The 24,817-nt window shown below is 40.4% G+C and overlaps 1 protein-coding gene across 1 annotated transcript in view; it reads right to left on the bottom strand.

Moving 5' to 3' along the window:
* BCAS1 (breast carcinoma amplified sequence 1) overlaps positions 1 to 24,265 on the bottom strand; it is a 47,291-nt gene extending 23,026 nt beyond the window's left edge. The window contains exons 1-7 of the mRNA XM_010180203.1: positions 24,197 to 24,265; positions 24,009 to 24,090; positions 14,560 to 14,972; positions 8,879 to 9,034; positions 8,262 to 8,306; positions 3,578 to 3,718; positions 333 to 393 (exon numbers count right to left, since the gene is read on the bottom strand). Of these exons, the coding sequence (XP_010178505.1) occupies positions 333 to 393; positions 3,578 to 3,718; positions 8,262 to 8,306; positions 8,879 to 9,034; positions 14,560 to 14,972; positions 24,009 to 24,090; positions 24,197 to 24,265 (967 nt within the window). The remainder of the gene's footprint in view (positions 1 to 332; positions 394 to 3,577; positions 3,719 to 8,261; positions 8,307 to 8,878; positions 9,035 to 14,559; positions 14,973 to 24,008; positions 24,091 to 24,196) is intronic.
* Between the last annotated feature and the right edge of the window lie 552 nt (positions 24,266 to 24,817).

The following is a 24,817-nucleotide window of genomic DNA, read 5'->3' as shown; positions in this document are numbered from 1 at the left end:
GGTTCAGCACTCTAGAAAGAAATATGAACATAGAAGCTATTGGAAAGGTGCAAAGGACAAGATGCTTGCAGCATGTTCAGGCCTCAGCTGGTCCAAGAGGTCAGCGTGCTTTGGAGCACCACTGCACAGGACACAGCCAGAACCAGGTGCAGCTCGGGAGCTGTATCCCGCATCCTTTCAAATGAAGGAATGTCTTGAACAGAGGAAGCAAATTACATAGCGCAACCCACCCTTCATAACAGAGATGATTAATTGATTAAGAAATTAAAACAGTGTCTGTGAGACTGAAAACAACAGCGAAAATAATTACCCTTTGACTGCATTATTCATACAGATAACTTGAATCATCCTACTCACTTTGGTATTAGTTGTCTGTTGGGTCTCTTTTGCAGCCTGAAGGGAAACAAAACACAAAGACAAGTCTGTCTCTGGCAATGTCAGCGCTCACAGTTACACAGTTCAGGAATTGTCTGTGTCACAAATTATTTTATTTTTAGTGAATGTTTGTGAAAGTCTTGGCTCCTGCAACCATGGAAACTGATCTCTGGCAGAGACGAGGCTGCCTGAAGGGGCTGCCAGCTCACATCCCTCTACCTGCAGCAGCGGTGCAGTCTTCTTTGAACTGCTTTGTGTTCATGCTACTGCGCTTTCAGTCCTCAACTTATTCTTTAAAAATGTGTATTTACCTATGCTCTCCCAGTTTCTCCAGGTAAAACATTACACAGGGTTTTAAGATATTAGCAGAGATGTTTTTTGAACTGGGTCTACATGTGCAACTTTCAGTGCACAGGTACAAGCCAGAGCTGGGTCTTTTCCACTGAGGGAACCACACACCAGTCAAGGACATGCTAACACCACCTCCAAAGCAGGAGGCTTTGTCTTTTTGGGATACAAAACATAGGCAGGTGACTGCCTGGAAATGAAGGGCACAGAACGGCAGTGGCTTTGTAACTTAGAAGCAGGAGCTGCAGCTCTACAAAGAGAAGCTATGCAGGTGCTGGAGGTTGCTTTAGTCCATCCACTCACATTTTTGTGCATTAGGAGCAATTTGGTAAAAAAAAAAAAAAATTGAAAAAAAATCATTCACAGTGATGGGTCTCTTGTTTTCATCAAAATACATGAAGCCAGGGGGGATCCAGTTTGTTAACCTTCTTTCTGGCCAGTGATCTAGATCAGTATCTATTGACCAGCATAGCTTATGCAGAAGATGAATATCTGAGCTGTAGAAAAAGAGGAGCAGCAAGCCACAAACTCAAACAGGAGCCCAGCACCCCTGAGTCTGGGCAGCCTGTCACACGCTGTGCAGATTTCTTGGAAGAATAGGAGAGAGGTGTTTTGCAGGAGCCAAGAGCTTCTTTCTGTGGTTAGCTCTAATGAACAAGATCCAGAGCAAATGGTATAGAGTAGTGTAATGTCACAAGCTGGCTTCAGTACTAATGCTGAAAATAAGTGATTAACCCTTCCAGGTCAAAACTCCATAAATGAGTACAGTTATACTGCAAAACCGGCATGTAATGCGAGGCAAATATGCGTGGGTGGGAATAAAAGAACTGACAGGGACCCAGCTGCCAAATAGCATCCCAACTCAGTCTTTTGAGGCCAAATCGCATTTCATCAGCTTATGTTATGGATTTATATTAGGATGCACACTGCTGTTTGAAAACAACATTCACAAGTTGCTTTAAAGTTAGTATTTATGCAACACAGGACACTGAAAAACAACGTTCGTTAACCTAACAGTAAATCCTTTCTTAACTAAGGTACTGAGAAGTGCATTTTGGACGACTTGCAAAGACAGAACTTTAAAAGGAGAGAGTGAAGTGCTTAAAATTAAATATGGCTATATATATTAAAATGGTAATTTCAAATAAAGGAGTTAATTACCTATCATCTAGTTGGATCATGCTAAGTCATTTCAAATTAAAAGATACAGAACAACTTTTTCTTTTTTTTTAAATTAGAGGTGATAACTTCAGGGCTTTCTGGTCACATCACTGCTCTGATTTGAATTTCCACTTTCATTCAGACTTACAAGCAAAGTGTTGGCACTATTTTACTGCAACTCCTCTATTTTATAATATGTCATAAATGATACCCCACTTATTGCTTCTGTATTTTGTATGTGGAAAGAAAGCTGTGAAAATAAACTTAGAAACAAGAAAGAACTATTAAAAAAGTAATGGCATTTTATGAGACAGATTTTATTGGTGTAAAAATTTAGTGCTGTTGCATTCCTTCAAGATAACTGCTTTCATTCCAGACCAGAAGTCTTTAAAATTCTATCAAATAGCCTAATGAAAACCAATCATCGTTCCCAACAACTCAGTGCAAGATTTTGAACTACTATAGAAGAGGCTTAGCACTTTAAAAAATGCTAGCCAGGGAGGTTTTTTTACCAGGAAGCCCTAGTTAGTTATGAACAATTAATATTTTAATTGTATTTAACAGCAAAGCTATTAGCTATCAATGTAGTATATACAAGATGAGATCTTAGAACTAAGTTTTTGGCAAGAACAGTAGACTTAAAACCATTGGGAAGGTTATTATTCCTTCAGTAATATGCAGAGAACATTTTTATCTCAAAAATGAGACGTGGAAAGAACAGTTTTGTTTTGAAAAATATCTTAAAAACTCTCTTTGCCTTATGCCCTTGATTATAAAGCCCCCTACTCACCAGAAATTCCATGTGGGTGTTGAGTGAGCATATTTATTACTTTCCTCCCCCAGTGGAAGGGTCTCTGCTTCTGCATTCTTTGGGCTAAAAAGCTACAATTCTCTGCTTCCCTGCCACAGGACATCATGGCAGATTGTCGTCTTCAGAGAATGCAGAAATGCCCAAATTATGGAACTTGAGACCAAAGCTGATTAAAAGTTTTCAGTGTGGGGTGGTTTTTTTTGTTGTTGTTTTTTTAAGATAAAAGTTAATGTTCTCTGAAACAAGCACTTGCATTGAAAAGTTTGCATTTTGAATAATTTTAAAGTATCCTTGAAACCCAAACTTTTTGCATCCAAACTAAATTTAAAATTAAATCAACAATTACTCTTCTTGTTTTCAGTGAAAAGTAATGATTCCTGATGGAAATTCCTTGTTCCAGCTTTCTCTGTGCCGTATCAGCTGCCCCTATTCTCCAAGTCACCAATTTTAACCACATGACAGCGCACGTTAAGGCAATGTGGATCATAAAGCCAGAATTGTAGCTGGACTGAGGTCTTAAACCTATCCTACAACTGCAGGCGCTGTTCATATCTGCATAATTCATTGTTTGTCAGTACCTTTTATTTTATTGTAAGCGGCCAGGGAAGTTCAGGCAGCGTTAGTAAGTGTAACTGGGAAGCACATAGCAGGGAAGGTTAGAGGATTTGTTTCAGAATCCTGAATTCACAGATGGTACAAGAGAAACATGAGTGAAGGTGGTTTTCATGATGCACGGCACAGAAGTGCTCGCACCGGTAGCTGTGAGTGCACAGCACCGCTGGCCAGGTGCTGGTTTCAGTTACCAATTCAATAACTTCGCTCTGTGACAGGAGCCATCTGTGACTGCTCAGGGTTCTGCTCTTGTGAGAGTTTCATACAGACCTTGTGCCTAAAGAGTTTACTAAATGTGCTGTGTCCTAGCTTGGGGCTCTCTGCCTTCTTTTTCTTGGCTCCTTTAGTTTGGGATTCTGCCGCTGTCTTCGGAGCAGGTTGCCCACCATGGCCTTTTTCAGCTTTCGATCCCTTTTGTACAACAGCATTTGAAGTTGAGTTCTTTTTGCAAACCTCTCATTTGGTTCATGAAAATCATTCAAACACTCATATACGTAGTATTAGAAACAAACATTTCCTTTTTGCCCTTTTTTATGATTTCTTCTAAGCACTCAGTTCTCCTTAGACTTTCACATGAGGAGTGAAATGAATATAAAAGGTAGGGCAATCCAGTTAACTCAGAATTAAACCTCAATTTGCCCCCCAAATTCTTCATTAAAGTGAGACTTCTATTTTCAAGTGAATGCATAACCAACTAAATTTGGGATTTATAATTTAAAATAGGTGGATATACAAATCTTTGAAAATATCTTCATCCTTTTTATTCACTATTATAGGGACTTTAAAATGTTTTGCATAATGTATTGTTTAGGAAAAGGACAGTATGAATATTCATTATATATGCTACATAAAATATTTCAAGTTCATAAAATTAGAAGTGGAAATATCAGAAAAATAGTAATGATAGACTGATACTAGAAGTACTGAATCAGAAAATACTGCTTCCTTTTAATTCCATTGTTTTGGGAATCATTGCTCACTGATGTTAGAGACTGAATATCTAAAAAACTAGGCAGCACATTGAAAAATCCACTACAAAGGTCTATAAAATACAGAAACACTGATAGATGTCTGTAAGGGAAAAAAAGTGGTAGCAGGCTGTTTCTAAAACAGTGGTCACAGACTAGCAGCTCAATGCAGATGAAGTTACCCTGCATAGAGTAGAGGTGGGTCTATTCAAACAGATTACTTTTCTACAAGTCTTGGAAAAACTTGAGTAACATTTGTTGAAATGTTCTATTTAACATTTCATAACACTTCAAAAATATCTTTTTAATCCTAATGCAAGTACCTCCTCAAAACTTCACTCTTCCAGTTGCTGCTGCTGTCCCCCCTCAATCCTTCCAAGCTTCAACACAATCCTTTGGATTTAGCAGTGGAGGAGAAAGCTTAAGTGTCCCTGTTATGAACAATAGGGTTTTTTCCTTCCTTCCTCACTATTTTAATCTTTTCAATAAGGAAAAAGGAGTGGGACACAAAACCACAAGTTTCCAAGGTTGCTTAACTGAGCTTCAGCATACAAACAAGTTAACACAAGAGTCTGGGCTGTGACTAATCACAAGTGCCATGGGGCAGCATTCTTCTCCATGCCAGGTTTTAAAGCAGTAAGATGCCTTTGATTACCTAGTATAAATGAGTATGTAGTATTTTATTTACTACTTGCTAGTATAGTGCACTTCATTCTGATTTCCCTTAGGCAATTTACTTCCTGATTTAATTAAAAATCAGGCCAATATATAGTGAAGAAATACTAATTTTTAAAGTTATATTTCAATGAAAATTAATGACTCAAGTGTTCGCCCTCTGGGTAATTAGCTTGTCCCTTTACAAGCTTCAGTCTGTTTTCTTTTACATTTGAACAAGGCAAAGATAAAAGCTTCCAACTTAGTGAAAAGCTTCAAAATGAGTGAAAAAAAATTTCCAAGAACTGCAAAAACATGAAGAGACCTAAACAAAACCCAAAGACACACTCAGCCTACAGTATTTACAATGTGATATATCAAGCACTGTGGTTGACCACCACTAATAGGGCAGGAGGAAAGGTCCAAAGTGCAGCACATAACACATATGAGCATGTGAAGTTGAGATCTTGGTCTCAAAACTGTTTCTTTCTCTGCAATTATGCCTGTCCTACAAAGTGCTTGGTACCATGAGGCGGCTGTGGCCACTCACATCAAAACTGGCCATTTTTCCCCCCAGTGCTCTGAGCCACTCCCATTATCCCCAAACATACAGCGATGTGAGACCAAGTCAAGATCTGCTACAGAGGGGTCAGATAGGTCTGGGGCAGATCAGATCCGAATGCCATCTTGGACAGCATAAACTTGCAAAGGATCGCTTCATCCAAGGAAGTATGACTCAACTCGTTAAACTCTTGTGTTTACATGGATGAAGTGACACTCATTAAGGGTGTGCCCAGGCTGCTGAAGGCATACATGCCTTTAGCCAGCTGATGAAAGCGACAGGCATCGCATATTGCTATAAAAACATCATTCAGCTTCTCTGATGTCGCACAGCTCTGCATTTCAGCCGTAGGGAGCGTGCTGTTGCACTTTGCAAAGCTGGAACGGGCCACAACTCTTCCTCGGATTGATGAGGAAGCTTGCCCGTCCTCTTAGCCATGGGAGACACTGGGAATGTACCAGACCTTGTCTAGTAAAACTCGGTTCCTCCCTGCAAAGGCTGTGCAGGAGCAGCCAAAATGAAAGCACCATCAGGGCTCAGAGGCACAGTGGTCCCTTGTACATGCAAAAGCCCCATGGCACTCAGGAGAGGCTCAGACTGCACCAAGCGTGAAGCCTCACTTAAGAGCACATATTTACCATTAAGAGAACTTATTCCTTGGGGGGCGGGGAAATAATCATTATTTCATTATACTATATGGCAGTTGACAAATTAACCTTGACATATTTTTCCTTTAATATAGTGAAACCGTCATTCTTTGTATCAGGAAAACACTGGTGAAGAAAAAATAATTCTTTGTACAAAACAACTCCCATTTAACCTCTGTATAATGAGTTTGCATATCCTGCTAGTCAGCTGGATTTGTTTACCCTCACAGGCGTGATAGCAAACCAAACCCAAACAGCATATTTGTTTCCAAACTACAGCACGCCCGCACCAACAGTCACCTGCTATAGAAGTCCACGGGTGGCTTTGATAAAGTCAGGTATGCAAACAGGACTGAACAACTGCATTTTTCTGAAGTTGCTGAAAGAGCTACAAGTCTCACTGAAACAGTGCAATTTGATAATGACCTTTTCTGGATATCTTGGAAGGCCTTAGCTCTGAATTATTGAGCTATAAATCAGGAAGTGATGTGTATCCCCTCTGCGCTCACCAAGCTTTCTGGAAAGACTTCACCATTTTAGTGTCAGGCTATATAAGAATTGAGTGGGAGAAAAGGAATTAAAAAAAATGGGATGAAAACAAGAATGTTGATGGCAAGAGTGATTTTTGTTATCTAATAGCTGCCTGGAAAGACTATTTCCTTTTGTTAGGGTTTTCTTCTTTATGTGTTAATTAAATTTTATCACAGGTAATGCAAGAAAAACTTCAGTTATTATATTCATAACAATGTGTAAGGACATTTAATCTGGCAGTTCCCAGTTACACAGTCAGTGATATGCCTGTAGGCTACAAACACCAAAAGATAGAAGGCAGCTTAATACAGATTGTCTCACTTCTGCTTCTGTTGAAACTGCCTTGGCACTAACTTAGCAGGAAAGAAGGGGAAAGGAGAAGTCTTTAAACACCTTCCTTTTTTCATGTCAGAACATTATGTTTTCAACTTAAAGTTTTTATAGTTTAGGTGTTTACAGGTTTTTGTTTGTTTATTTTTCAAGTTTGGTAAACAGATTGGTTCAATCAGATTATTTTCAATACCTGTAACAACAAATGAAATCTGTAATATTGAGGTTTATCTGAATTCACATATAAAGGACCATCAGCTGCTCATGGATGCTAAAAACAAGTTTCGCACCTCATGGCTGCTAAAAAGAAGTTTCCTCTTGCCAGTGGAAATTTGTTCTTGCCCAGAACAAATTATTTGCAAAGAGGAAAGCAAGGCACCCTGAGGAGTGTTTCTGGCTGGTCCTGTACCTCCCAGCCAGTGTGGATTTCGGTGTGATGAACTCAGTCCACCCCACTTAAAAAACCTGAACCTCATCTCTGCATGTAAAGGGGCAAATCCTGAGCAGTTTGGTAAGGACAGCTCTGCCAGCAGGTCCCAGTCCTGCCCAGAGCAGCTCCAGGAGTTTCCCTGAGCAGTTTGCTGAGGATCCAGCTGCTGCAGAGGAGCAGCCCATCAGCCCTGCCTGCAGCACAGCCCATGATGGGGAAGAGTCCCAGAGACAAAATGTTGGGATCTCCTTTGGATTCGTGATCTCAGTGGGAAGCTCATCCTCCTCCAACCTCTCGCACTCTCAGGGGGGACCCAGCAGTAGCTGTGGGTGCACTGCAGGCTCCTGCCCATGGCTCTGCCCATCCAGCCATGGAGCCACCACAGGTGGGGGGACCTCGTGTGTCCGCCCCAGCAGGACATGGCAGCTCCAGCAGGTGTGAAGAGATGAAGGAGACATGCATATACACAACCGGCAGTGAAAAAACAGAAGCTTTGCACAGCTCCAGGAGCAAATAGAGTTTTCTGTGGATTCAAGAGGATTTTACTGCAGGGACCTGTAGGTTTAGACCAAGGACAAGTCAGAGTAGCAGCCAAAAGTGTTACCAAGTCTTCACCAACCTTGCAGAAAATGCTACAGTTCAGCTCTTGTTTGTAACATATTACATGATGAATTACATTGTTTATGCTTATCTTAATTTCAGATTTATGCAAAGGGAAAATATTTTTAATTACTTCAAGCTATCATATCAATTGGGGAAAAAGCACAACCAAGAATAAATACCTCTGTCAAAACCATCTAGTGATCAGTGACAGAATAAGGAATCTGCCTACCTTGTCTTCAGAATCACTTTTGGCTTCAGCTTTGCTTGGGGAGACCTTAAAAATATTTGAGAGGAAAAAAAAAAAGTCACACCCAACTCAGTCTTTCAAAAGATCTGAAACCTCATCTGTTTGAAACTAGCAGTATTTTCTGGCACAAGTGGGAAAGTACTAATATTGCTCCCCCCGTCCCCCATATGGGAAAGTTTATAATACAAATGTTTCTTGAGAACAATTTAAAGTCAACAGCTAAAATGAAAAGTATCTGGACCAAAGATATATTACTCAAGCTTATGCATCAAATCAATCCATAAAGATGAACTTCTAGAGCTTTTTACAAAAAGTTTCAACATGCAGAAAACATTTAAGATGGCTAAGTATCTCCAGGTCTACAAGTATCTGTGTAGAAGAGGAAGTTTCCAGAGTAAGTCATCGTCGTTTGATCGTAACTACGTGGTACCTACACATCTCTCACTCTCAAGTAATTCTCCAAGGAATCTGTTTGGCTTCATTACTTCTCAGTGCCCATGACAGTGAACATGTGACATTTAGTTCAACGTGTCCATGTGGGATTTCTATAAGCAATTTAAAGCATAGCCTAGAGATGAAAAGGAAAGGCAAAAGCTTACCAGTGTTTTAAGGAAACTCATGATGGAGTTGTCTGCTGCAGCAGCTGGTTGGGGGTTGTCTTGCTTTACCTCTGCCTTTTCAGGTTGCTCAGCAGTGAGACCGTTGACACCTGCCAAATCCTGCCGTAGGTCTGTTCGGTTGCAGTCATCTATCTCCTAAAAAAAATAAAGGCGGGGGGGGCAGAGTTTCCTCAGTCCTAGCTCACTTAATTTCCAGTGGAATGCAAAAGTAACGTTTGGGACTTGCATTATGTTGCTCTGAGAGTCACAACCCTAATTCCATCCATACTTCTCCAGCCTACGTATTCAGAACAATCGAGCATTTATACATCTCTTTCCCCTCTTTTCTAATAAATTCAGCATTTGCCATTGGTTGGAGGAACATTGTTCTCAGCTACCAAGTGTAACAAACACAAGTAAAGTTGCACACGGCATCCCAAACAACACTGCTTTTCTCTTTTCAAGGCTGAACTTGTGAATAGGAACAAACACTGAGATTTTGGCCTCTGACAGCTCAGTGTGTGATTGTACTGTACAAAGATTGCTTCCGATACTCTGTATTCTGCAATTCCAGAAATAATTTTTATCTAGCAAACAAAAGCAGGGTACAGATTAAAAGAGCAACAACCCAAAGTAATTATTTGGAGCCAGATGGGGCTGCCTCCTCTTCCTGGAATTACAGTTCCCAGAGCCCAGAAATAGTTTTCCAGTGCTCAAATGCTCACAAGTATATAATAGACTTAAGTTAATCAGTTTCTGTTTAGACACCTAACCAAGGGTCTGCTTTTAAAAACCCCTCCTCTTAGACCAGTTTTGAAGAACTTGGCACCCCTTTACTCTGAATTTGCCTGCCATTCTGGCCACTTCAGCCTGTACAGGTAAAGCCAACGCAAACCTTGTGCATGAGAGAGCAGCCTGAGAAAAGTCCTCACATCCCATTCAAGCATTTCATTTTTAAATATTTAAACAGCACTATATCTGGCTAGTAATATCCAAGTCTGCTACCTGTAAACCTCCTCCCCTTTGTCTATCTGTCTACATTATAAAAGTGCAGGACTGGATCTGTCAATTATTAAAGTAAATTGTGCCTAGCATGATGGTGGCCTCAACTTCGGTAGAGGATTTGAGACATTATCGAATGGATAATCATAGCAGTGCCATATTTCTTTAGCAAAAGTTGTTACCCCCTACTATTTAGACAGCTGTACAGATCTGGTCACTTAGGAAGCAGCAGCTAGGATACCAGATACCCAGATTACTCCAGAGAAGAAAATAGGACAAGAAATAAAACAGATGAACTTGTCTAGGTGTCTCCAGTAAAAAGCATCTTTGAATCACTGCCTCTCACTGCCTGGAGGTCTAAGTGACACCAAGGTTTTTTTTCCCCTAACTTGCCAATTAGACATACTTGTTCAGTGCCATTTTTACTAAGAAAATTTTAAACTATACTCTTGAGAACCTTTCCCTATATCAGGAGGTTTAAAAACAATATTTGTATAGGATTTGCAGAGGACAGATAATTCTGTAGGTCTCTAAATGAAGTAGAAGACTAAAGAAGCATAAATGGATTAAAGCTTCAGAGGGCTAATTTGGCATCAGGAAAGATGAGCACAGCCAGTCTCCATGCAGCATTTAAGGAGTTAACACACAAGGTTTTGCTTGCAAGAACAGACTTCTAATTCTCCACCCACCATTTTCCAAGTTTACCCAGGAAGAAACACAGCACAGTAGTTCAGAGTGCTTCAACAGGCTATTTAGAAGTTTCTTACAAGGGTCTAACACACCACTTTCTCCAGCTGCCAGTTTTGGGCCAGAATGGCTCCAAGAACAATATGTCCCATGCAGAACATGCATGGCCACGCCAGCTTCACAGCCCCGCTTCCCGGAATGCCATCTAAAGAGCTCTGGTCACGTGAAAAGCACTGGCTCCATTTCAGATACTGAAGGGTCAACAAAGGCATGAGGCAAGAGACTAAAGGAGCAGGAGGCACGTTGCTAAACAAAACCTGCTTCACAACTGAAGTGCTTGATGCTATTGAACTCTTCATTCCTTGATGTTATCAAACAAAAATAAGCAAACTTTGTTTTTACACAGACAAGCCTGAGTTCTGGTGTTGGGTTGTACCTCACTTAGGAGAAAGGGATCTTTTTGCCAAAAACTGCAGCAAACAGCTGCTGTGAGCAGCAGACACCCCCTGGGAGAGCTGGGGAGGTGACAGGTACCACCAGCACTGGCTCTGCCAGGGCATCTCCCTGCTACAGCCATGCTTTGCCCAGCAGATGTGGAAGCGATTGCAGACCTTGAGGCATGACACTGTCCAAAAATCCCTGAACCCTGACTTGCAGAGCACTAATGGCCCCTGTGATGACCCATGACTGCACAAGGAGCCCTGCTCCAGGATTTCTGAGCCAAGGCTGTCATTAGCTTCCAAGATACAGCTCAGATCTGGGCTTTGATAGAAGCTGTGATCCATCTTGTACTTTCATGGGAATTCTGTTGCAGGAAGGAGCACAGACTCAGGCCATCAGCATATAAATCAGGGAGAGATAATGTGGAGTCCTACAATATCACATTTTCAGAGCCATATTCCAATAACCACAAAAAACTCCGCAGCACCTCACTGTATAATATGCTGCGCAAAGCCCCAGAGGCAGATAATAATGAAAGAAAACTCCAGAAGTAACAGAAGAAAGTCAGTATTAGAAGTTAACAGATACTGTGTAAATGTTCAATTCGTTTCTTTAGGGAGCCAAATTTGGGGGTAATAAACACCTTAAATACTTCAACTGTAGTTTCAGTTCACTCATTAGAAAAATATATCAAAAGAATTCATTCCTGCCAGCACTTTTGTTTGTATGAATCATGGCTCAGAGAAACATTTCAGGCATATAATTTATCTTTTCTTTGGCTTACATAGTAAATGCTTCATGAATTCATGAATTCTGTCCTTGTTTTAATTATGCTGTGTTCTGAATGTAGTTTTGTAGACCACAAAAATAAAGAGTGGTTCACCAAACACAGAATGTTTGTGCAGCTCTTAAGCTACAACTGTGGAGCCTCTCTCTTACTTACCAGCAATGCTGTTTGTTTTGTGTTGGCACTCAGTTCAGGGAAACTTTGCTTTGCTTTTAGCTTTTACAGATACTGCAAGTCATAACCCACCAAAAAAAAGAAAAAAACCCTATTGGCAGCAATATCTGGATTTTTAGTACAGTTATTTGGTCACAGTTTGTAGTTACTACAGTAAGAGCAATTAAATTAGACTTGGTCATTCTCTCATCCTTCATGAGAACTAGGAACTTCAGAGGGAACAGAGGGCAACTGCGCTTCAAGGCAGAGCCACAGCCTTTGTTTCAGAAATGGAGTTAAAGTAAGTTTGGCAACTTATCAGAAGTGTTTATTGGACTCTTTTTTCCCAGAAAAGATCCTTAAATCCTCTCTGCCCTGAACATACATTCTTTTTTTCATATTTGAGAAATAAAAGACAAGAGTTACAGTCTGGAAATTCAAAGATAAGGTTAAAATTTCACTCTCCCCTGTGATACAGTTCTGCCACTGTCATTTACACTGAGCAACTTGAACCCCAATTTTGTGAGTCCTCAAAGATTTTCAGTAGTGAAGCTTTAGGCACATGTGTAAAAGAGGTACAGGCACTTCTGGTAAACAGGAGATCTGTCCTCAAGCAAGACCCCAGGTGCCAAAAAGCTGTCTTGTGGGCTAGGATCCTGCGAACACAGACACATCCCCCAAACATAACCTCCCTTTGATGGGAGCTGGAGATTCACAGGTTATTCCCCGTCAGTGGGGATGTGGATAGGTATAAGGTGAACAGAATTCAAAATTAATTAGAAAGCTAGGTGTTACTGATATAAAACCCCTTCATCTGCTTGAACCGTGCTTCTAGTATCTGCTTGAGCTGGCAGAATAAGGTATAAATTATCTTGTCCCATCCCCTGATGGTTGCCTATTACAGACACTTACTAGAGCTTTCCCAACCTGACTGTTTGCTACCAGCAAATGTTTAACTCAGACGTCTGATTAAAGCTACTTCAAGCTGTTATTTCATTACAGAAAGAATTTCACACTGTACTGCCTCAACAGCATGAACTGTGACCTTTCACACGTTAGTTTGCAATCACAGCAAAACAGGAAATTATTGATTCTGTATTGGATTGTAAAAGTAACAATTCCTGCGAGCCACAGGCAAAATTTATTCTTTATGTGTATGAGTCAAAAATATCTGCAGGAGTTTACAGTGTTGAAAAGCTTCAGTCTTAAGCTACAAAGAGAAGTGCCAGTATGCACTAAATAGATTATTCATTCTGAATTATTCACCCCATTCTGATTATGTAGTGAACTTGATATTCTGCTAGGTTGAGACTATGGATTCTTTAAACGCACATATATAGCTGTCTGAAATGGTAGTGATGGGCGCTGCTTTTGAAGGGCAATGGTAAAAATGCAACTGTTTAGTCTTACAAATGAATCAATCTTGAGGGAAATATTGCAATTTATAAGTTTATACACCAAATGTCATCTTCAGTTTTGAGGAGACAATAAGATAGAGAAGACAAGGTAGAACAACAGAAACTGAAGAGACTTTTGGAGACAACCTGCAATGCTGTCAGTGCAAGCAGCGAGCACCTGGTGAACTGTTCAATGCTATTCAAAGAATTCAAAGAATCATACAGGTGTATAATTTGTAAGCCTGAACTAGGCCAATAAAGTCAGTTACTACTAAAATGGCATTTACACATAGATTCTGATGAGGGGGGTATGAAGCTGGTTTCTCCCTCCTGTTCCTGACCTTGGACAGGATTTGAGCTAGATCACCAATTAGTGTGCAATGGCACCTCTCCAGGGAAACCAGTAAGAGTTATGCCACTTCTCCCCATCCAGGAGATGGACTTTTTCAGTAGTTAATCACCTGGAAATTAATCTTATGCTATATTTGCTGGTATCAAACTTTGTAGGAAGTGTAAAATCTGAACTCACATCTGTGTTTGGCTCCTTTCTTTGGTTAGTATGCTCTCAGATAATTTCTTACAACACAATCTCAGATAAGTTAATTTCTTACATCACAATCTCATCCTGTAAAATCAGTTCCAAAGAACAAAACGTCCTTGATCAAAAAAAAGTCGCAGTAACTAAAAGTGCAAATATTGCTACTGAATAATAGTCCTTATTCTGCTATGTAGGGTACGCAACAAGCAGCTTTTGCTCAAGATGAGTGTCTATTTTAAGAATGTCTCAAAAGATGGTAAAGAATTTTTTTAAACCATCCAGCATCAAAGTCCAAGCTCCTAAAGCACAAGAAAAAAATTTACTTTCAGGTATTCTTACTTTCGTTCATAGCTGGCTGTTGTTCATCATGCTGACAACTGGAGAATGAACACAGCTATCTTGCCCACACCTTTCAGAAAAACAGAAGTTTACTTAAACTCTAGAGCAGATGCCAGCATTTAGTCAGGAAGCAGAGCTCGGAGCTGTTACCACCCCGCCATAGGTTCTCCTTTCATAGCTCTGCTCAGCCACCCACGCAGAGGGTTACCTGCAATAATTTTAAGACCAACACCAATTCACTCACACAGCCCTCATGACATCAAGTTGTCCTGCACTATTAATAATCCTAAGAGGTTTCACTAAGAGAGAAATGGATATTCCTATTCAAGCAACTTGCCTTCCCCCGTAGGACACTGTTTGCTGTGCTCTGTAATCCAGCGGCCTCCTTTGCTGTGATGTGCCCGTTGGGAAGGTCTGAAGCCTGCCTTTCCCCCTGGGTATCAATTTGCGTTTTACTCCTTTCCTTTCCCTTCTCCAGCTTGAAGATCCTGTCAAAGAAGGTTACATGTTTTGGCTTCGAGACAGACACATCCTCTCCCTCAGGTGTCACCGGTGCTGCGAGATCGATGTCGCAAAGTGATGCTTCTGCAGGGGCCCGGGTCAGGTTTTTATGCGCCTCTTCCTCCTGCACAGCTGCCGCGGGAACCTCCACGCTGTCACTTGGGGCTTTGTTCACTCCGGGCGCCTCCAAGCTGACATCAAGTTTTGCTGATCCAACTGATGAATCCGTAGCTGGATCTTCAGTACGCCCTGGTACAGACCATGAAAATGTGAAGACAGAGCGGGATTTAGCAGATGGCAGTGCTCTGCTGGCAGCGCTCCCAAGACTCTGCCCGCCCGCGTTGGGAACGGGGCTCGGCTCCATTGTCTTCAGGGAAGAAACAGCCACATTATCCCGTGCAACACTTGCCTTTGCATCCACTACAAACAGAAGCATAAAACAGTAATTATCCAGCACAGCAAAGAAGTTATACTGATTGTGCTATTAATCATGGTGGCCTCTCTCTTTAATAAACTAATTATGAAACTTGGAGACTCAGGGAGGACCACGCACAGTGCGGCTTGTTTAGAGACACCGTTGTCTTCCCATGCTAAATATGAGCTGCCACTCTGATTTTCTTTCCTGTCATTTCTCATTGAATCTGGTGGAAATTTTATATTCCCCACAGCCCCCTCTCATCTGCCAATCAGACAATGGCCCAGGATTTGACTACCTTGGCCCAGCAGATATGCTGAGGATATTTTACTTTCCAATTAAAATTAAAGAAGTGATATGCAAAAAAACCCCAATAACATTTGTGACAAAGTTAATATAGTAGCTTATTACACTTTCCTCTGTCAAAGCTAAATAGGAAAAAAGAATGGAAGCTGCAAGGACTGATTTCATTTCCTGGCTGGCCAAGCTCCCCACAGGGCTTCGCAGTCGTAACTTGTTTCATTTTTCCAGTGCTGTTCCTTGCCTTGCTGCTTACTCTCCATAGTGCAGTTTCTAATTGCACTTCTCCTCCATTGTCTGTAGGTCAGTTTAAGCCTGATTTGAATACTCATAAATCACACCTGAGCCAGGTTTCTTTACGCTTTTGATTTTTTTTTTTACCCACAAAAAAATATGGCTCTTAATCACATTCCCCCTCCTCAAAATTCTCAGAAATAGTTCCCCCTTGTGTACACACATGGCCACCACACTTCAGATGTGAAAAAAAATCTTTCATCTTAGAAGTATTTTTTATTATTTTGTATTACAACAGCACTTTGATAGTACATCTGAGGTGAATATCCCCAATATTGTGTATGCAGATAGGAGAAGAAGGCTCCTCCTTTGCAGAAGACAAAAGAAACAAGAGACGAAAGAAAAAATATATTTCTTATATGTTTTGCGGATGGGAGACTGAATCACAGATTATGTGGTGTGAAACCCCAGTAAACAAGAGGAGGCTTGTTGAGAGGTAAACCTTGCAGCTTCCCCTCAGCTTCAGCTTCTCTTCCCTACTTTGACTAGAATATGATTTCCCTGTCAATCATCGTCACAGATTTCAAGGATAAATTTAGATCTACTTAATTATACCTGAGAAATACTGACAGCCTCAAATTGACTCGCTAAATTAGTATTTTAAAATTGTCAGTTTCAGTGTAAAATTGATATTATTTCAAATTATAATTGTAATAGTCTAGTCAATATTATGCCCTTCACATTTTACTTGAACAGAAATAAAACCCCAGATACCAACAAAACATAAAACACCCATCTTCCACAGTACAGATCTTCAGTGTTCAGTTTCATTTTGTAAAATTCCTTTTTAGGACAAGGAAAACAGAACATTTTTAGACCACAGCTTTCAAATCTACCCCTTAGCTTTTCACAGCTGAATTACTCCAACTTTCCACCTCCTCAAGGACTTTGCATAAAAACATGCAAGCATCAGCAGGCACGGTGTAACACATGTCCATATCCCTTTGGTACTCTCCTCCTGCAGCAGTGCCCAGGGATCCTGGCCGTGTCCCTGGGCAGAAGCAGGAGGTGAACAGAGCCCCAGCACCCAGCTGTGACATCCCCTTCCCAATCCTTAACTCAATGACCAAGAGTCCTCACTGCACCCCTGCTTCACACCCCAGGCTTTGTCCATAAACCCAAGAAGTCCTGGAGCGTGCCGGCACGCCAGCGTGCATCTCAAGTGACTTTACCAAAATCGTTGCCAACAGTGGAGGCAGCAGCTGGCACAGTAAGGGCTGCGGTGACAGGATTCACAACCATGGCCAGGGAGCTGGCTCTTAACTTCTCTACTTCTAACATTTTTCTAACCTTTGCTTTTCTAACTTTTCTTATTGTGTTTTGGTCATATGCAAGCACGCAGAAGGGACAGAGCGCTCCAGTACAACCTGTTCTGTCCAGGTAAATAAATTTTCACTTCTTTGTGTGCACTCTAATAGAGCAAATTTCTTTCCCTGGATCCTCTGTAACTATTCATGTACAAAAATAACTCTCACTGGCAAGAATCCTTTGCCAGTAATATTCTTCTGCAATATTTCATGAGCACCTATTTCAACATACTGACATGCAAAGAGAAGGTAGAAATAACTACTCAGCCAGCTATTCAGTCAGGGCCACTAAGTAGCAGTTATAGTTTCCTAAGCCTCCCATAGTACTGTGTGAAATGAAATTGAACTTCTAATTATAGTTGGAAACTTGGGAAGAAAGAAAAAGCAATGGCTTTCCCATCTAAAGAAAGCAGAAACAATATCCATTGGAAAATAATTGTAATAGATGCTGAACTTCTGCTTTTGGTACAGATAAAAAATGAAACATGGGAAAACTGTCTTTAGTATTAAAATAGAAAAACAAGCTCATCATTGGGAAAACCAACAAAACAAGAAGTAGCTCGTGAACCTATCAAGCTCCTTTTATCTCTAATTATCATGGAAGGAATGAAAGACCTGGAAAACATCACTGGCATGGGCTCTGCAGCCTGTCTCTTGTGTCAAAACAGTTCAAACCGTTTCAGGGAAAGTCTGCTCAGACCCCAGGCAAAGCAGATCCCACCACCAGAGGAGACACTGCTGTGTTGGGCTGAACAGAAGAGTGTGACTCATGCCAGAACCACAGCAAACTGAGGAGAAAGGTTCTGAAATTGCAGTATTCGGATTAAAATTTTGCAGTTTTAACAACTTTGTTCAACCTCTCAACAAATTTAATTGTTAATAGTCTTTGTTTCCACATAAGGTTTAATTTTTATTCAGAGTCCTTACAATTGCCTGTAAATGCACAATGATATCCGCAAGAGTTGAGAGCATCTTCACAGATATCTCCTTCCAACTGACTTCTCTGAATTACCCAATTAAACCTTAGTCTGTCTCCCAGAGAGTTCACTGGCACTTGGACTGGAACCCCATATGGCAGGAAACTCAACGACTCACAACTGCTTGCTCCTTTCTCAATCATATTTATTTTGGAGCACTCTGAGTCTCTGTACCCCCATGAGGTTCCCAATGTCCCATTTCTCTGTCAGAAACCAGTTAATAAAACTACACCATTTGTTGCATTCATTCATATAGACAGCTATAAACCAGAGCTGAACAAACATGGTATTTTTGTTTTTAAAGAGAAAATAATTCCATTATTTCCAAAACTACAATCCAGAGGCAGAATTAGGAATGGAAACAAAACCTCCCAAATCCTAGGCCAGGTCTGCAAGTAGATGAAAGGTGCTCCATCTGAATGAGATTAATAACTGCTCTGAAACTAAAATCAATATATAATTCACAGCACTGCTGTGAGATTACATTTCATACTGCTACTACACAGGCATTGTCCTTTCAAGTATTTAAGAAAAGACAGTCACACTACAGAAGATCTGTCATTCCTTTCCCTTCACTTCAGGATATGTAAAAAAAGGCAGTACTACAGCTGCACAAAGTCCCTCTTCTCTAAGAACACACTCAAAATAGGATGTTTTTTCTGAAATTTGCTAGATTAGATCCACATTTTTTCCTGGACTTAAGAAAAACTGCACAGAGACAAGTAATGTTAGTGCAGTGTTATAGTTACATCAATACCATTTCCCTGCTCAGCAGTAACTGCTGGTGGACCTTTTCTCCCTTCCTTTTTTATCCTTGACTTTAGCATTAAGCACTTCCATAGGCTGAGGACAAAGAACAGCACTATGTTTGCTGCCACAGAAGGGGACCATATCTGCAGAATTACCACTGAATTTAAAAAAGCAAGTGCTTAGGTTTTAATGCACAAAGCCAGGAAAGAAAAGATTAAAACAGACAAAGCCTTAAGGTGAGCATAGGCTTTAAGCGGACCATGTGAACTGCTAAACTGACCATGTAGGTATGGAATTATTTCTGTTCATTATGTGATCTCATGTGTGGGCAGGCAGCAGAGCTCAGAAAGCATCAGTGTAGTGTGATGCAGCAAAGCACCTCCTTCACTTGTGTCTGGGAGCAGGATTTCTGCCCTCAACCACAGGGAATGGCAGACAAGGGCAGAAATCCTGAGGATGTGACCAATGTGAAAGGAAGTTCAGCGCCACCAGCCCCACAGAAACAAAAGTACTGCCTGAGCTTTTGTCAGCTGATTTGCTTTTGCTGATCAGTGGCAATACAACCAGACTTCAGCCTGGTGCACAGAACAGATGGCAGCCAAACTCCCTCAAGTGGGACTGAAACCAATTCTGTCCAGCACTTCCAGATTGCTTTCCCTTCCCTCCCCCTCCACTATAACCCTATTTTCCCCAAAGCTTAGTTTGCTCTTTTTATTGCTGGCAACAGCCTAAGCCACATACTATGTAGGCATCTATTTTTGATGCTCAGTTTGCCCAAGTTAAATCCTTCAGATGCTTTCTTAAAACATGCTCCTTTTCTTTAGCCTTTGGCTGCTAGTCTGATCTCATCTCAGCAGTTACATGCACTCTCACAGGCTAATACTTACATGTAGGGAACATATAAAATAACATCCTGTGATGTCTTACATTGGCAGCTTCTCCCTTCCTACCATTTATCCTACTGACTCTTTCATAACACAAATAATTTTCAGCTGTTGAATGAGGAACAACTTGAATTGGCAAGGTCTTCAGCATAGACATCTCTTGTAGGCCACTACCATGGAACATCTCATAAAATAAATGCTAGGAGAAAATGTTTCCTTATGTTGTTCCTTTTGAAAACAGCAAAAAAAAAAAAGTTGGTTTTTTTTTAAACTGAACTGAGCAAGCCATTAACTACAAATATAGTTTTAGTGTCTTTGACTATTTTGAGTACAAGCCAGTTACAAACAGATATTACCCTTAGTAATGTAATTATAGTACCACAGCATTATCTTGCTCCCTGGAGTTCAGACAATCATGGAAACAATAGGTTTTAAAGGCCATGAAGGAACCATGAAGGGCTACAAGGAAGCATTTGGCACCAAGAAGTCCATCAGTGTGGACCAGCAGAACGGATTATAATAATCCTGAATGAATTACTGCAGCAAATACTAGGCTTAAAATTCTAAATACCTAGCAACAAAGAGTGAATTTTCTAATTTAAATTTCTGATACATTTTTATAAATATTGTGTAGGTTATTTTTTCTTTCTGTTATTTAGAACTGAGTATCGTAATGCTACAGTAGATGTAGAATTTTCAGATCTCCAAGTATACCTCATGTTTGTGTGAGAGATCCCCAAAAACTGTTATGACAAGACTAAACTGAGTGAATCATTAGATCATTCAAAAAAATCAACTATTTTCTCCTTTTCATAAAGAACAGAAAAAAGATACTAACATTCTTTTACAATCTTCCTTCGTTATTCCATGGAAATAAAGTTGACAATACATTTAAGCTCTAGGAATAATTTTGTTTCATTAAATTGTTCCATTGTTATTTACCTAACAGTTTTACTGAAATTAATGGAAATAGGGCAAGAGAAGCTAGCAGCAAGAATAGTAATGATTGTTCTTTAAAAAAAAAAATAAATAACTGAAGTGCATTGTGCTTCACAGCTTACTGGTGCACGGTTATTGCAGTACACCCATTTGTTAGATACTGGCTAATAGCAGAATCTGCTGAATCAGATTTATCCTCTGGAACAAAGGAGTTGCATCTTAACTGAACTTTCCTTCCTTGTGTAATCTCTCTTTTTATGAGCAGGTCATTGTTTTAATCTACATGTAATTACCACCCAAATACAGACAAAATTTTTACCATTTTGTCCTCCTGATACATTTCTGCTCTATGTAGTGCAAATCTCAGACATATTAACTCTGGCCTTCTTCCCTTTACCTGTTGTCCACCAAGTACTTATATTACTTAAAGCTGAAGAAGGCAAACAGAAAACATTAAGAAGTCAGGATCACATTTGCTACTCTTTTGCTTGCAGAGCAACATGTCATGAAGTGCTATGAGGATACTGCTACCATTTAAATGGCACTACAGGGGGAGAAGGTGGCTGTTGGGACTCAGGCAATGCCTGCAGCCCTGTTCACCAACAGGAGCAGGAAAGGCAAGCCCATGGCGGGCAGCCCCATGGCCCCACATCTGTCAGCCTGGTTGAGCAGAAGCAGCAAATGCAGGGAAGCAGTCACCAATCTGCTCAGCCAGATGTGAAGCAGATGGTGATTGGGTTCTTCCAAATAACATTACTTCCTCTGGTTGTATTAAGTTAACTCTCTGGATTCTTTTTTTCATTATATTAGCAGATATAGATTTCATAGACTCATTTATCAACTCTCCCATTTAATGCACAGCACATGGTCAGATCACTAGCAATCAGAGAAATGCAAACTAACAAGACAAAGACCACAAACACACATCGAACACTATTAATAAAATCCTCTTGCTTCACTTGCCTTTTTTTGCAGCTCTTTTATCTTCTCCAGAAGTGCTCACTTTATGACCATAAAATAGATTACAGTACTATTTCTTGCATTATTTCATTTTAGAAATACTATCAACTACATTTTCTATAGGAATAGCTTTATCTCCAAACAGCACTTGCACTTTTATTTCACCAAGACCTTGTTACATTACACAAATCAGTGATATTTCAGTGGCATCTAAATAGTTAATGATTTTAACTGCTTTTTAAACATTAATAGAGTTAAACCACAAGAAATATCAGCACAGGACACTTCAATTTTTCAACTCACTACTTAAACTGATTTTGTAATTACATTAATTAGGTAATCCATTTAAGTAAAACAATGCCATATGTTTAATTTTATGTATTAAAAGTAAAATGTATATACTTATTTTCTAGATCTTCAGACAGTGTAAATCATCTGGCTTTTATTTACTTCCCAGAACTCTGCTGGTTTACCCCTGCAGAAACACACAGCTACAGACTTTTATTTTCTAGTAGGCAATTGTTTAAACTGTCTTACTATAGCTAGATGGCACTAGGAAATTAGCCATGGAACAGAGATTCTGAAATGTAATCAGTACCATCTGCATATTGTCATACCAGTCTGATTACTTTTGTCTAAACTTAGATTTTTCAACTGGATCTAACAGCCTGAGAGGGTTCTCTTAACAATGAATAATAAAATAATATTTTGTTTCCTTACAGAGGTTGGAGAGAATTGTTAGGTTTTATTGTATTTTGAAAACAGAAAGAAGTCCAATGCAAGGAAAACACTGGTAAAATTAGCGTGGCTGGATCTGCAGAGATGTGAACTGAAGCAATGCTGCTCAAAAAGGCTGCAAAGCCAACAAGAGGTGGAAGGAGAAATTAATGAGGTGCTGAAAGGTGATGAAGAGACACACATGTCTGTGGATGAGAGCAATTGCCCATGAATATGTGGAGATAACTTTTCAAAACTATGTGGAGCTAAATTTTTAATGCTGAGGCCATGTAGTTTGTACCAGATTTTCCAGATGTCAGCACTGAAAGTGGGGCTGAGCTGGGGGCAGCACCTTTTCCTGGGGAGCCCAGGCTCTGGCCTGACACTGGTGCGAAGGCTCGAAAACCCAGTTGCTGTCCTGCTGCCACACCACCCTTACCCCACCAACTCCTCACCTTCTGCACAAACACCCACAGCTCATACATAATAGGGGCATCTCAATTGTATTTCATTAGTGTACAGAAAGAGAAACAAGTCCTTGCCTCACCCTCCCACCCCCCTTGATCTTGTTGCCTTGGCAGTAGCTGAGTAATGTCTAATAAATCCTATAACAGTTACAGGAGAGAGGTGATCAGGGTTACAGCATCAGTCTCATGACACAGTTTGAATAAATTCTGGTGAACAAGACTAGCCTTCTGGTAATAATGTTGTCAGCCACTCTGCATTCCCAGCTGTCGCTTATCCAGCTCTGTAAATTACTGCGCTATACCCTAAATTCTCTAGAATTCAAACACAGGCAGTTGACACAGTTAAATTTTGTTTACAAAGATCTCTCTGCAGATTAGACACACTTTGCTGTCTTGAAGAAAAAGACTACTACCTCTAAAATAAGAGCAAGGTAGGTTTTTATATGTGAAAGATACCACCAAGACCCAACTCAGGATCAGAAGTGACATTTCACTGCAAAACCTCTGGTCCAGAGGAAATTGTTAAAACAACATCACTGCAGGTATAAACCCTACCACCTTATGGTACTTCTCCCAGCCAATCCCTTTTTCTAAATTACAAGCAGGACAACACCTGGTGACTCCCTGCTAGCAGCAGGGATGCCACGACAGTATTTAAAGTATTTAATTGAAATTAAATTGCTCTCCTTTCTAACACATGAACTGCTCTCATTCCAGTCTGTAAAGCAACCTCTCATCACAATACAGAACCTCACCAAGAGGCCACTGACCTTTGCATTGGTGCCCTTGCTGCATTATGCCCCTTTCAAGAGTCCCCAGTTGTGTTCCTGGCAGCACTGATCCCTCCAAGGCTCATCAGAGGCACCATTTCCACCAGAGCCCAAGCAGTTTGCCACGGACACCCTGAGGTTTATGCAGCAACACAAAGGGGACTAGTGCCAAACCACTCCTGCCCCATAACACTTCACACTAAGCAAAAGCCTCAGTCTATAAAACCGCTTTTTGTGGACCAAATGCAGAAGCAAATTCTTAGAACAACTAAACAAACAGCTTGTGGAGGACTTTAGAAATATTTTCCTATTTTACTCTTTGTTACCTTTAAATTTTCAAACTTTTGAAAAATTCTATGTACTGATTCACAAGAGCTGAAACACAAACTCATCTTTTAATTTAAGACCATGCACCAATATTTATCATTGCTCCAGTATAAACCTCTCTTTCCTCCTGTCTGGGGGCAAAAGAAGTGCAAATACACCACCCTTTCCCAGCACATACCTTCATCATTCATCACAGGAGGATAAGTCTGGACAAATGAAACAGATCCATTTTTAATATTGTCAGGAGATTCAGACAGAGCCTGAAATACCAAATAATACAGTTCTTAGGACTGGGCATATGACAAGATTTGACAATTGCAGTATTGCAATAGCTAGGAGAGACTAAAGTGGGTAGCTCTTGCTTACCTGATAGCTCTTTACTGTGCAGGTACTGTCTTCTTCCACTTCCTCTGAGATGCTCATTGTATTCCCCATAGCTCCTGCAAGATGGAGGGGGAATAAAAACTACATAACTCTTCTTTCTCGTTAATGTGAATTTACTGCCTAATTCAAATGCCAGCCAATGGTGACAGACTTTGACAGACTGTTTAAATTCCTAATGAGCCCCACCTGCTTTCCCAAAGACACCTGCCCCAGTCACCAGCCTGTACCAATGGGTTCCACTCAAACTCAGTTATGCACAGGGCTCACAGCTGCTCACCAAAAGTTGTACAAGCTAACAAAATTTTCTTGTTTGTTGAGGAAAACTGGGTGCAACCACACCTGCATCATTCATTAGGACTCAGTAACATGGAGTGAGCAGCAGAATAAAGTTAAAAAGACCAAAATATGTGAATAAATTACAGAAGTTTGGTGAGGTTTTATGTTTTTGTTTGGCTTTCATTAAAAAAAAAAGAAGAGAGAAAAGAGGCAGCATGTAAAGGAATCACACATATAAACTATGGAAATTAGGCCCTCTGTGTCATGTAGTTGTCTATAACAAATCCTCTGGGGAAAATTCTTGCCTGTGGCTGTGGAAGTGTTTGT

This window comes from Mesitornis unicolor, unplaced genomic scaffold (assembly GCF_000695765.1).
Source record: "Mesitornis unicolor isolate BGI_N332 unplaced genomic scaffold, ASM69576v1 scaffold37712, whole genome shotgun sequence".
Classification (NCBI taxonomy): Eukaryota; Metazoa; Chordata; class Aves; order Mesitornithiformes; family Mesitornithidae; genus Mesitornis; species Mesitornis unicolor.
This window is presented reverse-complemented; position numbering and strand designations above follow the sequence as displayed.